This window comes from Enoplosus armatus, chromosome 3, assembly GCF_043641665.1.
Source record: "Enoplosus armatus isolate fEnoArm2 chromosome 3, fEnoArm2.hap1, whole genome shotgun sequence".
In the NCBI taxonomy this organism is placed as follows: Eukaryota; Metazoa; Chordata; class Actinopteri; order Centrarchiformes; family Enoplosidae; genus Enoplosus; species Enoplosus armatus.
The window spans coordinates 14294957-14313573 of record NC_092182.1 but is presented as its reverse complement, the minus strand read 5'-3'; the positions used below and the strand labels follow the sequence as shown (position 1 = coordinate 14313573).

Genomic DNA, 18617 nt, shown 5'->3' with positions numbered 1-18617 from the left:
AGTGTATGTGTTTGATGCTCAAATTAATCTGATAGAGAAATATTTGTCAGTTGTCACTCAATAATTGAATTAATTAATTAATTGACCAAACTGTCCTGATTGCTTGATATATATATTTTTTTACAAAAATTTAAATCTTAAGAGTTGAGTTAACTTTATTATTACAACAAACATTGTAAGAAACTTGCCTTAATGAGCTTATAATGCAACAGTACAGACAGGACAACATACTAATGAAGACATGGTATCCGTAAGGACATATTAAAATGCACAAAATACCGCCAATATGAAAGATAAGCCAAAAACAAAATACCAGAGCAACTGCAAGAAACTTTCATTTTGTGTTGATTTTGGCGGCCCCTGTGGACAAAAGCGGTAGTGTTTCATCGCCTCCTTTCAGAAAGATCTTGATCTGGTTAGCAGGTGCATTTGTTTGGGAAGGGAGTGAAAGAAAGACACAACACAAACCTAGACTTTGCATGTTTACTTTCCGACAACAAAAACGCAATATGCAATCAATGTGACCGTAGCGATTACCTAATACCTGCCAACTAAAGCCCAACCTAGCCAGGCTAACATTACCTAAAGCCTAGCCTCACAGTCAGTCATCACACTCATAATCACAGAAAGCTTTGCGGTGCTTGCTTTGCTAGACAAATGAAGCAAACATTTAGCTTTTTTTTTGTTCTTCGGTCAGTTATTTTCTTTATCATTTTGCTGAAAAACGAATCTCATCCTGCATCCTTTTAACTGGCTAATGCACTACTACATTAAATTGAGACTGTTTCATAACCAGTTAAAACTTGCTTTAAAGTGCAAAAGAAAGGGAAGTTAAATAACCTAAACCTATTACAATATGCAAAATACCAAAAATAATTACAAAGACAACCATAAACTAAAAACTAAATGTACTTTAAAGTGCCAGAGGTTTAATATTTGTTGTTTTTAATCACCATGCTGCTGCCTTGTGTTCCATCTGGTGACCCAAAAAGAAAACATCAACTTTACTTCCATCTATCAGTGAAGAATAATTGATCTGCTCTTCACTAATACTCTTAAATATTCTTAAATAGATTGGTCCTTAAAACTAGGAAATTAATCAAAAAGGTAAGCGGCGGCCAGGGCATCCTAAGTGATTGCCGAGTGAGTCTGTGTGTGTGTGCGTGCGTGTGTGTGTGTGTGTGTTGATGTGTGCAGCCTAATGTAATACCTCATCACTTTGTGTTTTACTATTGTGCTGAACCCGTCGTGTCCGAGCATCACAGCCTTTTCCAGTTTTTGTTTTCTCCTTTTTTCTTGCCTGTTTTTTTCTTTTTCAAAGGTCTCCTATTTATGACTAAAAAATCTTTTACCCACTAAATGAGACTGATATGGAATAGAAATACAGCTGCGTTTGATAGCAGGCACGCCCTGTTTCCTTCCCACGTCCCATTTCAAAAGCAGGGGCTCAGTATGAATGTAGGAAACAGGGCTAAACCCAGATCACTACTCCAGCAGTCAGCACTATTTTCAGAGCTGAGAGCTGTCCGACCACTCAGGAATCAAAGCCAACACGACTACATAAGCTAAGCAGCAACGCACACCACGCTCGCTCATACAAGTTAAAGCACTGAGACGTTTCACACAGTTAATCATCATCTGTCTGCACAGACAGTCTTTCCAAAGCGCTGGCAGTACTTTGAGTGTAGCATTTCAGAGACAGCTTTAAGAGCTCTGTCCTCCCTGGCCTGCTCCCTTCTTCCCCTCTGCTCCTCATTGTCTGCATCAGTCAGCCCTCGTAGAGCAGCTGTCCACTCGCCTGTCCCATGTCAGCTCCCTTTCAGCACTCGGTAAATGATACTAATGATGACAGTGATGTACAGCCACAGCGCTTAGTTCCTTCCTTTCTGTGAGGTCCAAAGTTTTGTAGCGGCAGCATGGCTTTGGAGATGAAAGATACAATCGTTTTATTCTTTTAAAATCTCTGTCAAGTAATTGTGATGCGCTAGGATATACTTTTTGGAGTGTGATCCTTTTTATCTTTGCTGATTTATGAAGTACATTCCTTCAGTGGATCTTTTTTTCTTTGTGTTAGAAAAAATGCTCGTCAGAATTGCCTGATGTGATGCAGGCAGTCTCCATTTTGTTTCTTGTCACACTTCTTCCCCCTGGGGTGCACTGTGTCTATCTGAAGTGAATCTTGTGCATGAGATTATGTTTTTGTAAATGTCTGCTTTATTTGCTGCTGCAGCCAGCGTCCCAGCCAGCGAAACAGAATCCGTAAACACCGAGAATCAAAACGGGGAGGATGAAAAGACACCATGCTGCGGACCTCTGTGGTGAGAACGCACAGCACCTTCAAGACTGCTGATGTCACTTTAAATTACAGAACATCTGGTGTGACCGTTGCTACAGAGTTTAAAAAAAAACACGTCACGGCACAGCAACAAACAGCCGTCACCACATTTAATCTTCTAACTGTTACTTGTGGTAAAAGAAAAAATGGTCAGCTGGTTAAACTCACTTACATGTTTATATTGTCCTCCTACCTTGTAATGCTACTGACTTTTGCAGTTGGGCACCTTCTATGTTGTTATCCATTATGCCTACTAACCAATCAATGCTCCTAACACATCTCTGCTATAACGTGCATTTGTAAACTTTGACTAATTCTTCTTTCTTTCAGTCAAAAAATTTCAAAGTCAAAGTTCAGGTCAGTATATTTGTGGGTCTGTGTCTCTGCATGATGCATATAGCTGTTACCTTAAGGTCCCTGCCTGCATTAGGTTATACAGATTCTTATTTGTAAGTGCTTGGCTTTCATTTTACCGTATTTTAATGAGACTTTACTGGGAACGATAAATCAACAGCTTTTATAAAGTCAGCATGTACCATAAGGTATTTTTAGAGAATAGTCTTACACAGTATTTTTCAGCTCATTTACTGCACAGTATGACTTGCAAAAAATGTATTGATGCAGTTCCCCTGTGGCACTTCCCCCTCACTTTTCTGCGTTCTCATTATTAATGGAAACAAATCATAGTGATTTCCTTAAAAAAACACAATTATTCTATTGTTCAGACACTATAATCTATGTGACCAGATCCTGTGTTATTCTAAGTGTTATTCTAAGGCAAAGTGAGTCACACTGGTGTTCTTCTTCGTACTGACGTAACTTCCTCCTCCACCAGTCGGCGCTGGCGCCGCTGGAACAGGTTCTGCCGCAGGAAGTGCCGGTTGGCCGTCAAATCGGTGCCTTTCTATTGGCTGGTCATCATCCTGGTGTTCCTCAACACACTCACCATATCATCAGAGCATTACGACCAGCCTTTGTGGCTGACACAAGTGCAGGGTATGACCAGCACCACAGTACACATCAAAGTCTTATTAAAAACAAAACAAAAGATTGATTTCGATTCATTTTGTTATTACCTCATGTCTATTATGTTAGTTTGTTAGTTAGTAGGATATCTCAAAGACGTGTAAACAACTTTCAATTAAATTGGGTGGAAATTTCAAGCACGCCCCCAGGAGAACCAAAGGATTTTAAATGATTTCTTAATAATGCATGATGATGGAATCTTTGAACAATTTCACTTTTTTTCTCATGAATACTTATTATGCATTATGTATCTCATGATTGACTTTCATTATGTTTATTTTGATTGAATACAACTTTTTAGTAACATTAGTGGACATATATATATATATATATATATATATTATATGTTTAGCATATTACCATATTATGTTTTATCTATATTTTATATATTAAGATGCTACTTTTTGTGCAACCTTGTTTTGTTTTTTTTGCTACTTTTTTTTCCCCCATCCCTCTCTCCATTTATTTGTGTGTGTTTTTCAGATGTGGCCAACAAGGTGCTGCTCGCTCTGTTCACATGTGAAATGTTGGTGAAGATGTACAGTCTCGGGCTACAGGCCTATTTTGTTTCACTGTTCAACCGCTTTGACTGCTTTGTGGTGTGCGGAGGAATCACTGAAACCATCCTGGTGGAGCTGGAGATCATGTCTCCCCTCGGTATCTCTGTGTTCCGCTGCGTCCGCCTGCTGAGGATCTTCAAGGTCACGCGGTAAGACTGTTGTCATGCTGTGTTTGTGTGTGTCGAGTGTGCGGTACAGTGTGTGGTGTTCAATGAATCAACCTGTCTCTCCTTCTCTCTACTGCTCCATGTTTCTTTATAGTCACTGGCAGTCTCTAAGTAACCTGGTGGCGTCTCTGCTCAACTCCATGAAGTCCATCGCTTCCCTGCTGCTGCTGCTCTTCCTCTTCATCATCATCTTCTCCCTGCTGGGCATGCAGGTGTTTGGTGGAAAGTTCAACTTTGACGAGACCCAGACCAAGAGGAGCACCTTTGACAACTTTCCCCAAGCGCTTCTCACGGTGTTTCAGGTATTTACAGTTTGATCTGCAATTCAGACGTAACTGTACACTATGGTCACAACATTCAGCATTGGTGCATTTGGTGGAAAATACATTGAAAAGGCAGATACAATCGAAATAAACTGTTGTACAATTGTTTGCACAAACAGATTTAGAAAGAATTATGGTAAGAGGTTTTACAGACTGTCGAAGGCTAAAGAGAAGAGAAATAGAGAAAAAAAAATCCTGTATTATGTTCGGGCTGTAAAGAGAAAACAATGGATAAATGCTGCTGTTGATGATCGATTTTAGATCCTGACGGGAGAAGACTGGAATGCTGTTATGTATGATGGGATCATGGCGTACGGGGGCCCTTCCTCTTCTGGGATGATCGTGTGCTTTTACTTCATCATCCTCTTCATCTGTGGAAACTGTATCCTCTGCCTCTGATACAAACACACTGGAGACTGCTGAAGCAGCAAATACACGAGTTAACCTGCATTCATCATTTTATGTATATGAAATATAAAGCAGTGTTAAAGTGCAAGCAGGGCTTTTACAGAGAGAGTTGTCTTTTACTGAACACTTTATCTCAGATATCCTCCTGAATGTCTTCTTGGCTATCGCTGTGGACAACTTGGCAGATGCAGAGTCTCTCAACACAGACGAAGGAGACAAGAAAGGGTGACAGCTTGATCTCCTGCTAATGTCTCTCTGCCACAAATATCTTTCTAAATGTTAACATATGTACGCTCCAACTCTATCATTCATAACAATATCTCTTTTCCTTACAGGGACAAAAAGGAGGATGATAAAGATGACAAGGTATCCATAATCTCTGACACTGATCCATACAGTAACTTATCTTTACAGTTTGAGCAGCTATACACACTTTCTGCTTTTCTGTAAGGATGAAGAGGAGGAGAATGATGACACTGCAGCGGAGGAGGAGGATCCAGAAGTTCCATCAGGGCCTCGGCCGGTCATCTCCGAGCTGGTAAAGAAGGAGAAGATCACTCCTATCCCAGAGGGGAGTGCCTTCTTCATCTTCAGCAGCACAAACCCGTATGAAACACTCGCACATCACGCTCACGCAGACTTCACACACGTGGACACATACAATGATGTTCTCTCGGCTATGTTGTATTTCCTTTGTCTTCCAGGTTTCGTGTGTTTTGCCACAAGCTCATCAATCATCACATATTCACCAACCTCATCCTGGTGTTCATCATGCTCAGCTCTGTCTCGCTCGCTGCTGAGGATCCCATTCGAAACTTCTCAGCTCGCAATATTGTAAGTCCACAAACCTTCAACAGAAATGTGTTTATGGCTTCTAGCAGACTGTGTAGCAAAAGATAAGTGGGTGAAGTGACATTATTTTTATATCGCTTTTCTGTGTGTGATGTTAGTTTGGTTAGTTTGAAATGCATTCGTGTCATAATTCTTTAAATGGCCATACTGGTGGTTTTGCATGTTTCAGCCCATTTACTATGACTTGCATTCTTTACATCACTAATGGCCATTATGCAAAGCATGCACCACTCAAGTTTATGTTTCAGTAACACGCAAATCAATTAACATTATGTGATATGTAAGACAAAAGCAACTTCATGAGACACCATTATCTAAGGACATGTCATTTCATGGACATGTCACAATAAAAGAAGCAACAAACAAGTAATGCATTTAACTTATTTTCAGAGATGTCATCAGAAAAATAATATCAATTTACTGACGTGAAAAAGACATTTATTTATTGTGTCTGTGAGTCTGAACTCTGCCAATCTGCCCATAAATCAATAGATTTTGTCATTTGTCTGCTGAGAGACTAAAGCTGCACTTTTTGTCCACTGTTGTTGTTCTCCTTTAGACTATAGAGAGGACAAAAGAGAAAATCTAGAGAGTTTTTCTTCCCTGTACAATCTCAACTGTCCTTGACAACACATTTCAAAAAGATTACTTGCCGTTTATTTTTCAAAACATACATTCAAGTGTAACTGTTCCTGTCGGGACACCGGGATAAATGCTTGAAAATATTGGGCTGCCCAAATTTAATGGTAACGTCATCTGATGACCCTGGTCTGTTCCAACATTCGTGATTTAGGGGTTAGGTACTCAACAGCAACCTTTTAAATCCAAGTACCAAATTCACATTATCTTTCATCATCTTTTGTCTCTTGGAATTGTTTTTCCAGCAACATAGCTTATGAACGCAATGCTTTAAGCAGCTCACTCACATGTCACAGATGTCAGAGTGTCCTTAAACGCACCGCAAAGGAGAGTTTTTAGAAATGTTGCCTGTATTAACTCATAGAGGACACAAAAAAATGAGGGCAGTGATTATTTCACGATGATGTATCTGTATGTCAAGCCAGTGTAAGGTTTCTTCACATTGATTTTTGTACTGTACTGGACTTAAATGAGCCTCCCCTGCTGCTTGGAGGGTTTAAACTTATGGTACACTTTGGTTGGCAATAATGGTAAGGATATGCAATATATATTTTATGAGCTGAAACAAGCAAAAACACTGGTATAGTCAGTGCATTATAATGACTTTAACTGCACTATGATCACTATGGTTACTATGTTTTAGTTATGATATTTTCTGCATAAGAAATGATGGAATCGTAAAATCACCTTGAGCTTTATAAGCTAATCAGCGGAGCGTTTTTGCAAGTAATTAAAATGTACTGTGTGATGTTTACTCTAACAAACTCTTTCCAGAAAAAAAGCTTCAAATGTTTTGCCATTCATCTTGCTTACATATGATGTATGAAGCTGCATGATGACCTGTCTTTGTTAAACATGTACGTTGCTTTTTGCAGATACTTGGTTACTTTGACTATGCTTTCACGGCTATCTTTACTGTTGAGATCGTTTTGAAGGTAAATGCCCTGTGTCCCCTGTCCGTGCTGTGACTAACCTCACCCCAATAACACTCCAAACGTCTCGTTGCCTTCCAGGTCCTAGGCTATGCAGATTATGTCTTCACTAGTATGTTTACATTTGAGATCATATTGAAGGTAACCCCTTAAATGACAACGAGAGCCTTGCTGCATTCTCTCCTTGTGTGTCACCTGCCACTCAGTACAACCTGGCTTGTTTGTTTCCTTTCTCTTATTTACTTTTTTCTTCATGGCACCTCTTTTAAAAAGCAAAAACTAAATATTTGGAGTTGTTAATTTTGCACACACTAACACAAACACAAGATTTGTTGAAATTACACTAATCAAAGAACTCATGTTGGGGGAAGGAAACATCACATCAGCATTACATTATACTCACGTGGGTGTCACATCATTCGGGCAGTCATCGCTGAAATGATTTTGATGATGCAGTTATGTAAAACATGATGCAACCCTTTCTGCAATGCAACACATTTTAGTGGGCTGTTCAGACATTGTTAAGGCATTGGCTGAAGTTGAGTTTGAGGTCATCTTCAGGGAGGTGTTTGAAGACGTAAAAGTCAACTCCAGTCAAAGCTAACTCCATGCCTCTCGTACTGACTGCTCTTCAGATTACCCATAAAAGAGGGGGCAAAACCAACCATGTTCCTGCCGAGCATGGTTCAGTCTGCTTTCCCTGACCGAGTGCATCGAAATGTGGAGCTGTGATTGCAGCCATTTGGGCAAAAATCTGCCAAGTCCGCCGCTGTTTTACTTTACTCATTCTCCAGTGCTCCTAGTTAGCACTCTCCTCTCTCCGTCTCTCTGCAAGCCTCCACATTTACATGCACTCGGAAAATTAATCCTTTACTTTTATTATTTGAAGAAGAGTTATTTTGGCTGGTTTTTCTTCTCTGCCTGCTGAACTCTGCTGAAGTTTTAATTGGGAGCTGCTTCCCCTTATTCTGAACTATTAAAGAACATAATGGAATGTGCTTTAAGATGACGGTCCACATGAATGTGACAGTAAGGCCATTTCTACTTTCCAATCACTATAACTAGAGCTCTTGCAGGTAGTAAATACCCCTGACGTCATGGCAACAAAATGCATGTTTTATTGCCTCATCCCATAGTAGATTGTGAAATGAATGACTTACTACTACATTCATGTAGTTAAGGGCCGTGGGGGTGGCGACGGTAGATTTAGCCTCCTGTTTCACTGCTCTGAGCTCGCCACCCCGAATCAGAGTGATCTAAAAGAGTGTGGAGACGTATGCGCGTGTGCAAGATGGAGAGTGCTGTATGTCAGTATATGTTGGTCCTATTTAACACATTTGTACTGTGTGTGCTTGTGTCTATGTCCTCTGAAGTGTGGAGCGTAAATGTTAACTCTGTATTTGTGTGTGTCTACTGTGTGTTGGATGAAATGTGTGTGTGTTTTTATTGTTGTCATTTGCTCCTCTAACTTCCTCTGTCCTCTCTTCAGATGACGACATACGGAGCCTTTCTCCATAAAGGAGCATTCTGCAGGAATTACTTCAACCTCCTGGACCTGTTGGTGGTGGGAGTTTCCCTCGTCTCCTTTGGCATCCAGTGAGTACGAACAAACACATACACATTTGCCACACAAATTGTGCTGATTGATGTACAAACAGCACAATTTTAGCCCTTTTTGACAAAATAGGTCCAGGAACAATGAAGCCACAGGAACTAAACTCAGGAACTAAAAGTCCCCTTTGAGCATTTCTTTGTGCATTAACTACGCATCTGAAAAACCATGAAAACAAGGAAAAAAACGACACATCAAAAAGCGAATGCATTTGAGAAACAACAAGACAGAGTCTGTGATGTTTGAATGGATGCAAAGGGGACAAGCAGAGGTGGAAAAGGAGACTGAAATCCCCAGAACCAGCTGTTTCCAATGCAGACAACCTGCAGAGTGCTTCATTGTTATTTATTTCTTATTAGCACTTAACAGTTCACTCTCTTTGCTCCCTCTCGCTCTTTAATTCACTCATGCTTTCAGTAACTTTGGTTGTTTTAAGTAAACATTACAAGAAATGTCCCACCCTTGTCCCAGTACTGATTCTAGTAGCGCTCAGTTCTTCCTTAATTTGAGAATAAAGCTATAAACAAGTTGTCGCAGCCACAAGTTTTGTGTTTAAATAGTCTGCAACGGTCAGCCTTGAAATCTCCACCCCAATAGTTCCTGAGTTCCTGAAATGGTTCCTGGGCTCCTGGAAAAGTTCCTGTGGTAAAGGATGAGCTGTTTGTTGATCCTTCTCTGGAATATCTTGCTTTTAAACTGACACACATTTGTTTTCATTGTTCAGGTCCTCGGCCATCTCAGTGGTGAAGATTCTGAGGGTCCTCCGTGTTCTTCGACCCCTGAGGGCCATCAACCGAGCTAAAGGCCTAAAGGTGAGACCTCATCATAAAGTCATCCTGCCGCTTGTCCACAATAAAATTCGCAATCTTAGACTTCTGTGTTCAGTTTGGATGCCACAGTGTGTAAACATTTGTTATGTCTCTGTCTTATAGCACGTGGTGCAGTGTGTGTTTGTGGCCATCAGAACTATCGGTAACATCATGATCGTCACCACTCTGCTCCAGTTCATGTTCGCCTGCATAGGGGTGCAGCTATTTAAGGTCAGCAGCACTGAGGTTGAAAAAATCTGTATCACACGTGAAGCCAGAAATACTGAGTTAATAGTTTTAAAATATGTGTCATTAGAGTGAAAACGTTTTGTTTTCCTCGACAGGGAAAGTTCTACCGCTGCACGGATGAGGCCAAGTCCAGCCCTGAAGAGTGCAAGTTAGTTTTACTCGTCTTCTTCCTTCACAGCTAATTACTTGTTTAATTACCTAGTTTCAGTCTTAACCATCCGTCATTTTCTCACAGGGGCACCTACATCCTGTATAAGGATGGAGATGTGAACCAGCCAACCATCCACAAACGACTGTGGCACAACAGCGACTTCAACTTTGACAACGTCCTCATGGCTATGATGGCTCTGTTCACCGTGTCCACTTTTGAAGGCTGGCCTGCGTAAGATTTAAACTTTTTAATCCCCATGTTAAAGCTTAGAAAAATGATAAGAGATCTCAGTATTATCATCATATACCAAATAAAAAAAGTTTGTGAGACGCGTGCATTTGAGGAGTTGGATCACACACTCTCTCTTTCTCTCTGTTGTCTTCTCTTCTCAGGTTACTCTACAAGGCAATCGACTCCAACAGGGAGAACCTCGGCCCCATTTACAACTACCGTGTGGAGATTTCCATCTTCTTCATCATCTACATCATCATCATTGCTTTCTTTATGATGAACATCTTTGTAGGTTTTGTGATCGTCACATTTCAGGAGCAAGGAGAGAAAGAGTACAAAAACTGTGAACTGGACAAGAACCAGGTCAGTGTGGAAACTGTTTCTGTTTGTGTGTGTGTTTGGTCAAAAACTAAAGAGAACTTTAGGAGAACTTACTGATATAATATGCTGAACACTAAAAATGCTTCCTCTGAGATTTATTTGTAGAGTAAGAAGATTTTATCTTGTTCCACAGAAAGCTAAGAGGCTACAGCTCATATAAAAAAAAAAGTCTACACTGGATTCAAATGAGAAGACGGATTGTTCTTGACTGAGCATTAAAACTTTTTGTATATTTCTGTGCAGCGTCAGTGTGTGGAGTACGCTCTCAAGGCACGTCCACTGAGGAGGTACATCCCTAAGAACCCGTACCAGTACAAGTTCTGGTATGTGGTGAACTCCACTGGGTTTGAGTACATCATGTTTGTGCTCATCATGCTCAACACACTCTGTCTGGCTGTGCAGGTAAGAAGTCACACTGTATTTAACACTACTGGAGCCAACCAGTGCAGTGTCTGTTCATAAGAATGAGATCCTATCTGACAGCAAGGATCATTCTGTAGCAGCACTTTAATTTGACACAAAAGTGAACAGCAAATATATTTAGAACTTATAGGTGTTTTGTATTGTTAATGTTTATTTAGTTTGAAAGCAGAGAAATAGTTGGTTGTCAGTGGGCATTTAATAATACTTCTGAATGTGTGGACATTTTGGGTGATATAGTCAATATAAAACTACTTGTATGAAGTTTTATAAAGTCCTAAATATGTACACATACAGTATGTATATATATGTGTGCATAATATATGTGTTAAAACTTGTGCTGTCAAGTTCATTTGAATCTACATAATATCACACATTGATGCAATGATGTACCAAAAAAATACTTTCATCAGCATAGATGAATTAGACTCAAAAAGATGTTACCAGCATACTTACACTGCACAGTGCACTTAGTAGCAACTTATGCACCATCAGTTTTCCCCAAATTGTTTCATTTTTCTTCCAACATAAAACTCAAACCTAATTTTGTGGATACTGTAATCACATGAAGAATATACACTTAGTGGCTTTAAAGGGAGTCTTTTTAATGCAATTTATCATTTTTAAACAATTTTCTTGTGCAGGCGTGTTATTCATTTTTTTTTATCTTTCTGACCAAAATCTTTGTTTTGTCTAAAATTAGTTAAGTGCATATCAAAATAGTAGCAGTTCCCTTTTCTTCATTCTTCTGTAACCCTCCCTCTTTATCTCCTCTCTGCAGCACTACGGCCAGTCGGCGCTCTTTAACTATGTGATGGACATTCTTAATATGGTCTTCACTGCTGTCTTCACTGTGGAAATGGTTCTCAAACTCATCGCTTTCAAACCCAGGGTGAGTCTCCCCGCAAATGTCTTCACAGACAACCTCTTCCACGAGCACACACTGACTCAAATAGAGACAGAGATACGTACACTGAAAAGCAGCAAGGTGTCCTACTTTTACATACATTCATTGATTCAGTTTTATTTATTCAAGAAATATTTTAACATTTTGGGAAATAGACTGATTCGGTTGAATGAGAAGATTGATTGCCCTTGATATATCAAATATGAAGCCACATCTAGCTTAGCTTAGCATAAAGACTGGAAATAAGGGGAAACAGCTAGCTTGGCTTTGTCAAAAGGTAAAATGTTTTCCAGGAAGTCACAACGTGTTAATTAGTGAGCTTCAGTGTCGCTGGTAGGTGGATATTACTGCTCCAGGCCAACGTGACATTTTTACAGATTTTGTTACCTAGCCTGTTTCCAGTCTATATGCTAAGCTAACCTAACTGTCTCCTGGCTGTAGCTTCATATTTAGTACACGGACATGTGGGTGATATAAAATCCTCTCATCTAACCTTCGGCAAGAGATGTTGAACTATTTCGTAAATGTTTAAGAAAGGAGCTGCATACGTGAACGTGTGAAAACTGATGAGTCAGTGAATGTTTTTTTCCCCTCAACAGCTCTGTGTTGAGAAGAAGGACAGGATTCTAGTAAGAGACAGAGTGTGGAGTGCAGTGCTGACTTTTTGTTTTTTACTAAAATAGCACTGTTTGTCAAGTTCTTGGCAGCAGGGCCTCCTGTGTGTTTTAAATTACCAGAATAAGTCTATATGAATTCAGTGTACGAGTAAAGACTTTTTGTTTGTGCTGATCTCACATCCAACTCGCCCGCCACTCGCTCCACCTCACTCAGGGCTATTTTGGAGATGCCTGGAATGTGTTCGACGCCCTGGTTGTGATTGGCAGCATAGTAGACATTGTTCTCAGTGAGATCGATGTAAGTAAGCTCAGCTACCACGAGCCCCGCTGCTCTCTGACCTCTCTCTGTTCGGGCCGCCTCAGCTCACACTGCAGGTTTCTGTGTCAGGACTCAAGATTTCTGCCTTTGTATCTGATCACTCTTAATCCCCTTTTTTTCTCTCTCTTTTTGTCCTCCCTCATGACCCTGTCATTTCATTACATCCTTTGGCTCGTTCCCTCTTTACTTTCCACTCTTCCCTGATTCTGTTTCCCTCTCCTTCTCTTCGTGGTCTCTCTCTCTTTCATTCCCATCTTAAATGTAACGCCATGCATCTACAGCACTATTTCGCTGATGCTTGGAACACATTTGATGCCTTAATTGTTGTTGGTAGCGTCGTCGATATCGCTATCACTGAAGTTAATGTAAGTACTACTTTTTTTATGCCTTCCAAGTTGAACTGAAGCCTTACAGGAAAGCCACACGGCAACTGCCAGAATTATTTGCTGAAATTTGATAGTGCAGTGGCTCCAAACATCTTCGTCTGAAGGACCCTGAAAAAGAAGCAAATGTCTACTTGACCCCGTTGATAACAGTTGAGAGAATATTTTAGAGTCCTTAAGAGGTAAATGTATGTTGTATTTCACAAACACAAAAAAAGGAAAACAATTACAGAAGCTACACTGGAGCTAAACTAAGAGCTTCCATATTTATCATCATACTGTTAAAACTTGTTTTCTGTGGAAAGGCATTCGTAGTTGTTCAAATGCTGTTGTCTTATTCTGTAAAGCTTCAGTCTGACCTTTATTTATGTCCTGCTGTACACTGAGTTAATCTGATAGTCTGTCCTGCTGGAATTCTGCTTCTGTTTTGTTGTCAATGCGTCGCAGCACTGTTTGTTGCAGGACTTGTGACAAAATGTCTGATGAACATGTTGATTGTTAACCCCTGATGTTTCAAAAACAGGAGTCTCTCACATTTCTCTGTGAACTGAGGCCTGTGTTTTGGATCAGAGCAGGATGATTTATGATGTGGTTGTCTAATTCTTACTCTTGTTCGTTTTGTTTCCATAGAAACTTGTAGAGGCAAGTATGGCAATGAACAAAAAATGTCTTCTGTGTGTAACCTGTTGTGTATAACAACTTTATCTTCGGGACCCCTTTACAGCGTATTAACAACTAAGTTAGTCGTCTAATGTTTTATTGACTCAGGCAAAAACATATTTACAGTAACATAGATATGATTAGTTTTAATTGAAAGGTATTTCAGTATTGATGAAAGTCAGTCAGTCAGTCGTTTTCAAAATTCATGTCAAGGCTCAATAAAATTACAACTTCTCTACATAAGCGAACTACAAAAATACTCTCTCTCTCTTCATGGCTTCACAAAAACACTTATAACAAAGACTAAATGTCTGTGATCTTCTTTGTCGTGCTTTGAGTGTAACTGGTACAAAAATGATAAAGATTTGTAGTTCAACACACAAACAAACACCAGGTTTCTGAGGAATAGTTATGTTGATGATGGTGCTTGTTAGAGGTGCAGACTCACTGCTCCACCTGCTCCCCCGTCCCCCTCCTGAGTGCTCTCGTGTCTGAGCTGCAGTGCTGTTTTTCTGGAGTTATATTTCATGTTTTCTGTGTTTTCTCAGTTTGTTATTCCAATTTGTGTGTCTGCATGAGTGTATAAACAAGCACTAACTTTGTTTACAACATACGGTGGTGGTGTGTGTAGGTTATTGTTGTTATGCATGTGTGTTTTACATGTGTACACTTTGTACTGTAAGGTGTGTGCTGTATGTATGAATGTATGTGTGTTGGGGACATGATGTTGATTTCACAAGGGCTTTCATACTGGTTCTTGTGAGGCACTTTTCATCCACCATTTCCATTTATTTGTGGTTTTGCTTTGCATGAGGGTGTTGCTGTTTGTGTCAGACAGCAAACTGACCAGATCAGATATTAAGCTAAACTCCATTGAATCATTTGTAAAAGCTGTGGGTTTGCATTTTGATTCACAGATTTTTTGCTACTTTCTTGCTTTTGCAATCATGAGCTGTGTGATTGTTTTGTTTCTTGCCTGGCCACTGTGACCTCTCCAAATGCATGCTGGGAGGCGTCAGCCATTCACCTCATTTCCCTAACGTCCTCTCCATGTCCCGCCTCACACAGATGGCGCTTGGCCACCCGCTCCATTCTCCTCCGGTCAGTTTTTTCCATAGAGCCTTGTGAAGTTTGCCCTTTCTCTCTTGCCATACCTCAATCTTTACCTCCAGACAGAATGGCCCTGGAGCTCAGAGCCTGGAAATGTCCGTCCTACACAACATTAAGGACAATTTTGATATAGAATCTCTGAAACTCAGTCAGTGCTTGAAAAGCTGAAAATCGTGATGAGATTTTTAAGAAATGTCGTCTTTTACTCTCCTTAAAGTTGTGTAGGCCACTGCAGCTTCGCAGATCGTTGATTTAATGCATAAATATTGGAATAGAAACAAACAGCAACTAAAACTTAGATAAGGCTTCAGTTACTGTCCTCAAATGAAAGTTAAAGTCTAAGCATCCTTTCACCATACAGTCATCAGGTAAGAATCTGTGAACTACAAATTTTCCAGCGGATCAGAAGACACTAAATTAGTCTGTATTTTTGTACACTGATGGTGGTTTAATGCAGCTGAGTCTGAGGTTCTTTGATGATCTTGTGTTTGTGTCTCTGTGAGTGATTGTCTCTGTGTTTTGTTCTGTCTTCCTGTAGTGAGCTCTTAAAGCTCAGAATGGAGCTCATGTGTAGCGCAGGTGTGTAGACTCCAGTCAGGTGCATGAACACTCCAACAGTAACTCTCTACTCTCTCCCTCTTTATACCCCTCTGCCTCTCCTCTTCTTCCTATTACAGTATGACTCAATCTGTCTGGCTTTTATTTTTTATTGGTCTCTATCTCTTGTTTCCTCCTCCTCCTCCTCCTCCTCCTCCTCCTCTCTGTCTTTTCTCTCTCCTTTTCTGTTCTGTTCATTTACCTCTTTCTGCACCGGACTGTGAGAGCGCCCTGCTATGGCAGTTTTGTTGCAGGGCACTACTGACATGCATGAGTTGCTACATTGCTATGAGTTCACCAATGGCTCTCCTCATCATCCAAATGTCTTGCGTGTGCGTGCAGTGCTTCCCCAGCAACGTGGCAATGCTGAACGCATGCTCCATCAACGCTGTGGCCAGGATTACCTAAAGAACCTCCTCAAGCTAATTCTGCATTTTTTCTTTTTTAATCATTTCTGCTCATTCTGCGCCTCATACTGACGGTTTGTCAAGTATTGTGCCGAGGGATTTGAATGAAGCCGTATCTGTCTGGAGTATCTCTTTGTTTTCAGGGCTGAGCCTTCTGATATGACTATTTTTCAATGTTGAGTTAATCTCATTCTTTTGCAAAAAAAAAAAAAAAAAAGGAAATCACATTATCATTACACAGGTTCAGTCCAACCACCACCACTATGATTGATGTTTCTATTTTATTTTGCACCTGGACTTTCTCTGTGTACAAGTGCTCGCTGAAAACTGCCGATATCCTATGATTTATTGTTAATGACATGAATTGCAAACAATAACTGTGTATAGGTGCGAATTTGTGTGAGCGACTGTCTAGGTTAAACTATTTTTATTATGTTCATTATTATTATTTCTTTTTTTGGTCGGCAAGCCAGAAAAAACATTCAAAGTACTTGGTTTACATAAATTCATTACAACCCAGAGGAGAGTGAGATTGCAGCTGTCGTACATGTACTCCAATCCTATGATGGATGCACACAATGTATGATTTTTGTCCAGTCAAGTCATATGTTGATGTGTACTAAAAATGTTTAAATGTCGATATACAGGAAAAACAAATAATTAGTTGTGAGTCGAGGCTCTGTAAGAATAGGAGACGGCTTTTATCATGACATGAATTCATAACATTTGTTATGTCAGTCAATTAACGTCTCATTGTCTAAAGCTCGGCAAAGACATCTCAGTCCATAAAATCCATTTAATCCCATCAGTAATGACCATCACACGGGGGGGAGTGATAAAGTTGTGTGCCAGTCTTACATGTTACTAAGTGATTAAGTAACTTCATGTTGTCCGTCAGTCTGACATGCAATTGTTAAGTCCTACATGGAGAATGTTAAGCTGTAACCCTGTTGTGTGGCAGTCTTTTAAGGTGTTAAGATAATGTGTTATGTCTGTCATTATATTACGTGTACATAGACAGTGATACATGAATGTCTGTGTTCGTCTTAGTGAAACAATGAGACAGTTTTGTCCCGTCAATGAGAAGAGTAGTGACTTCGTTCTGTCTACGTCTTGACTGGCGTTGTGTGATGAAAGACTTTCCAAATGTGATGTTTACATGTGTGGCCCAATGTGTGTGAGACCTGCGGGCTCTGTACAAGTCATTAATACAGGTCTTTGATTTTAAAGCCAACGGAGACTCCTCAGGTGGATGAGCAGGGGGTAAGAAGCTCCGCTCCCCTCCCCCCCCCCCCCCCCGTCTTCAGGGCCATGCCATGTTTAACTCTGCATTTCTCTACAACATCTCCTATGATCTATTGCTTATTTTTAGTTTCCATTCTCTTTTCTTTTTTTCTTCTTATATTTGTTTCGTTTGTTCATTTGCATATATCCTCAAAAAATGTGCCTTTCATTTTCCTAAATGTTTGGAGTTATTGGAATTATTTCTAAGGAGAGTGTGTCACTCAAACGTGACGCTGTGTGTCGTGCTAGGTGGGAGCGGTTTAGGGCCTCTCCTCACGTTTGTACTGTTGACACTGCTACATGGTCTCTGCCACCATTCTTGCGCGTGGTAGTGACCCATGGATGACCCCTGGGATCAGGTCACCCAGCTCTGACCTGTGAACCTCCCGGCCGACCCGTTCGGGTTGGCCCCACTGTGACTCCGCATGCAGTGACTCTGGACTGAGGGTGCCATGCTTGTGCAGATGTGACCTGTCAAGTATGGCAAGGTTTTCTCCAGCATGCCTGCCTCCTTGCTTCCTCCCCTGTAGGTCTGTACAGTGACAGGGCTCCTGACAGTGCTTTGGACTCAGACTAACAGAAACATATCAGCTGCAGCTACACTGCTTTAGACACCAGAATTGACTAGAAATTGTTCTGCTCAAATGCTCAAATTCAAAACTAGGTTTGCTCTAAACATGCAGCTTTCCGTGACGTAAAGATGCAGTGCTGCTTTCTCAGCCCATATGTATCTGGCACGGGGGTCCTAGTTCAGACTTCATCATCCTGTAAAGCACAGCCAGGTGCTCTGTGTTCACTACATACACTGTGGCTCTCGTGTCCTCTGACTCTGGACTGTTTCTCTCCAGAACACGGAGGACAGCGCTCGCATCTCCATCACCTTCTTTCGCCTGTTTCGAGTCATGCGGCTGGTCAAGCTCCTCAGCAGAGGGGAGGGCATTCGCACCCTGCTTTGGACTTTCATCAAATCCTTCCAGGTGAGTCGCAGTGCAATTATCTGATCAGTGACCGAGGGAAATGTTAAAGTCACTCTTATTAATCTTTGTCTACTTTCTTTCCTCTGTTTTGCCTGAAGGCTCTGCCATATGTTGCTCTTCTGATAGCCATGCTGTTCTTCATCTATGCTGTCATTGGGATGCAGGTTGGTAACTAAATGTGACTGAAACTATTTGTCCTCTGTCTTACCCGAGTGTTAGTAAGGTTGCAGTTAAATTAATGCGGGCGATATTTCTTCTTCA

At 40.7% G+C, this 18617-nt stretch overlaps 1 protein-coding gene across 1 annotated transcript in view; it reads left to right on the top strand.

Moving 5' to 3' along the window:
* cacna1da (calcium channel, voltage-dependent, L type, alpha 1D subunit, a) overlaps positions 1-18617 on the top strand; it is a 53849-nt gene that overhangs the window by 25117 nt on the left and 10115 nt on the right. The window contains exons 10-34 of the mRNA XM_070903524.1: positions 2231-2318; positions 2666-2692; positions 3171-3331; positions 3845-4070; positions 4183-4390; positions 4673-4793; positions 4957-5044; positions 5155-5185; positions 5271-5425; positions 5524-5653; positions 7186-7245; positions 7324-7383; positions 8732-8838; positions 9579-9666; positions 9787-9894; positions 10008-10060; positions 10148-10294; positions 10456-10657; positions 10919-11077; positions 11877-11987; positions 13220-13303; positions 13952-13963; positions 17326-17358; positions 18228-18356; positions 18455-18520. Of these exons, the coding sequence (XP_070759625.1) occupies positions 2231-2318; positions 2666-2692; positions 3171-3331; positions 3845-4070; positions 4183-4390; positions 4673-4793; positions 4957-5044; positions 5155-5185; positions 5271-5425; positions 5524-5653; positions 7186-7245; positions 7324-7383; positions 8732-8838; positions 9579-9666; positions 9787-9894; positions 10008-10060; positions 10148-10294; positions 10456-10657; positions 10919-11077; positions 11877-11987; positions 13220-13303; positions 13952-13963; positions 17326-17358; positions 18228-18356; positions 18455-18520 (2654 nt within the window). The remainder of the gene's footprint in view (positions 1-2230; positions 2319-2665; positions 2693-3170; positions 3332-3844; positions 4071-4182; positions 4391-4672; positions 4794-4956; positions 5045-5154; positions 5186-5270; positions 5426-5523; positions 5654-7185; positions 7246-7323; positions 7384-8731; positions 8839-9578; positions 9667-9786; positions 9895-10007; positions 10061-10147; positions 10295-10455; positions 10658-10918; positions 11078-11876; positions 11988-13219; positions 13304-13951; positions 13964-17325; positions 17359-18227; positions 18357-18454; positions 18521-18617) is intronic.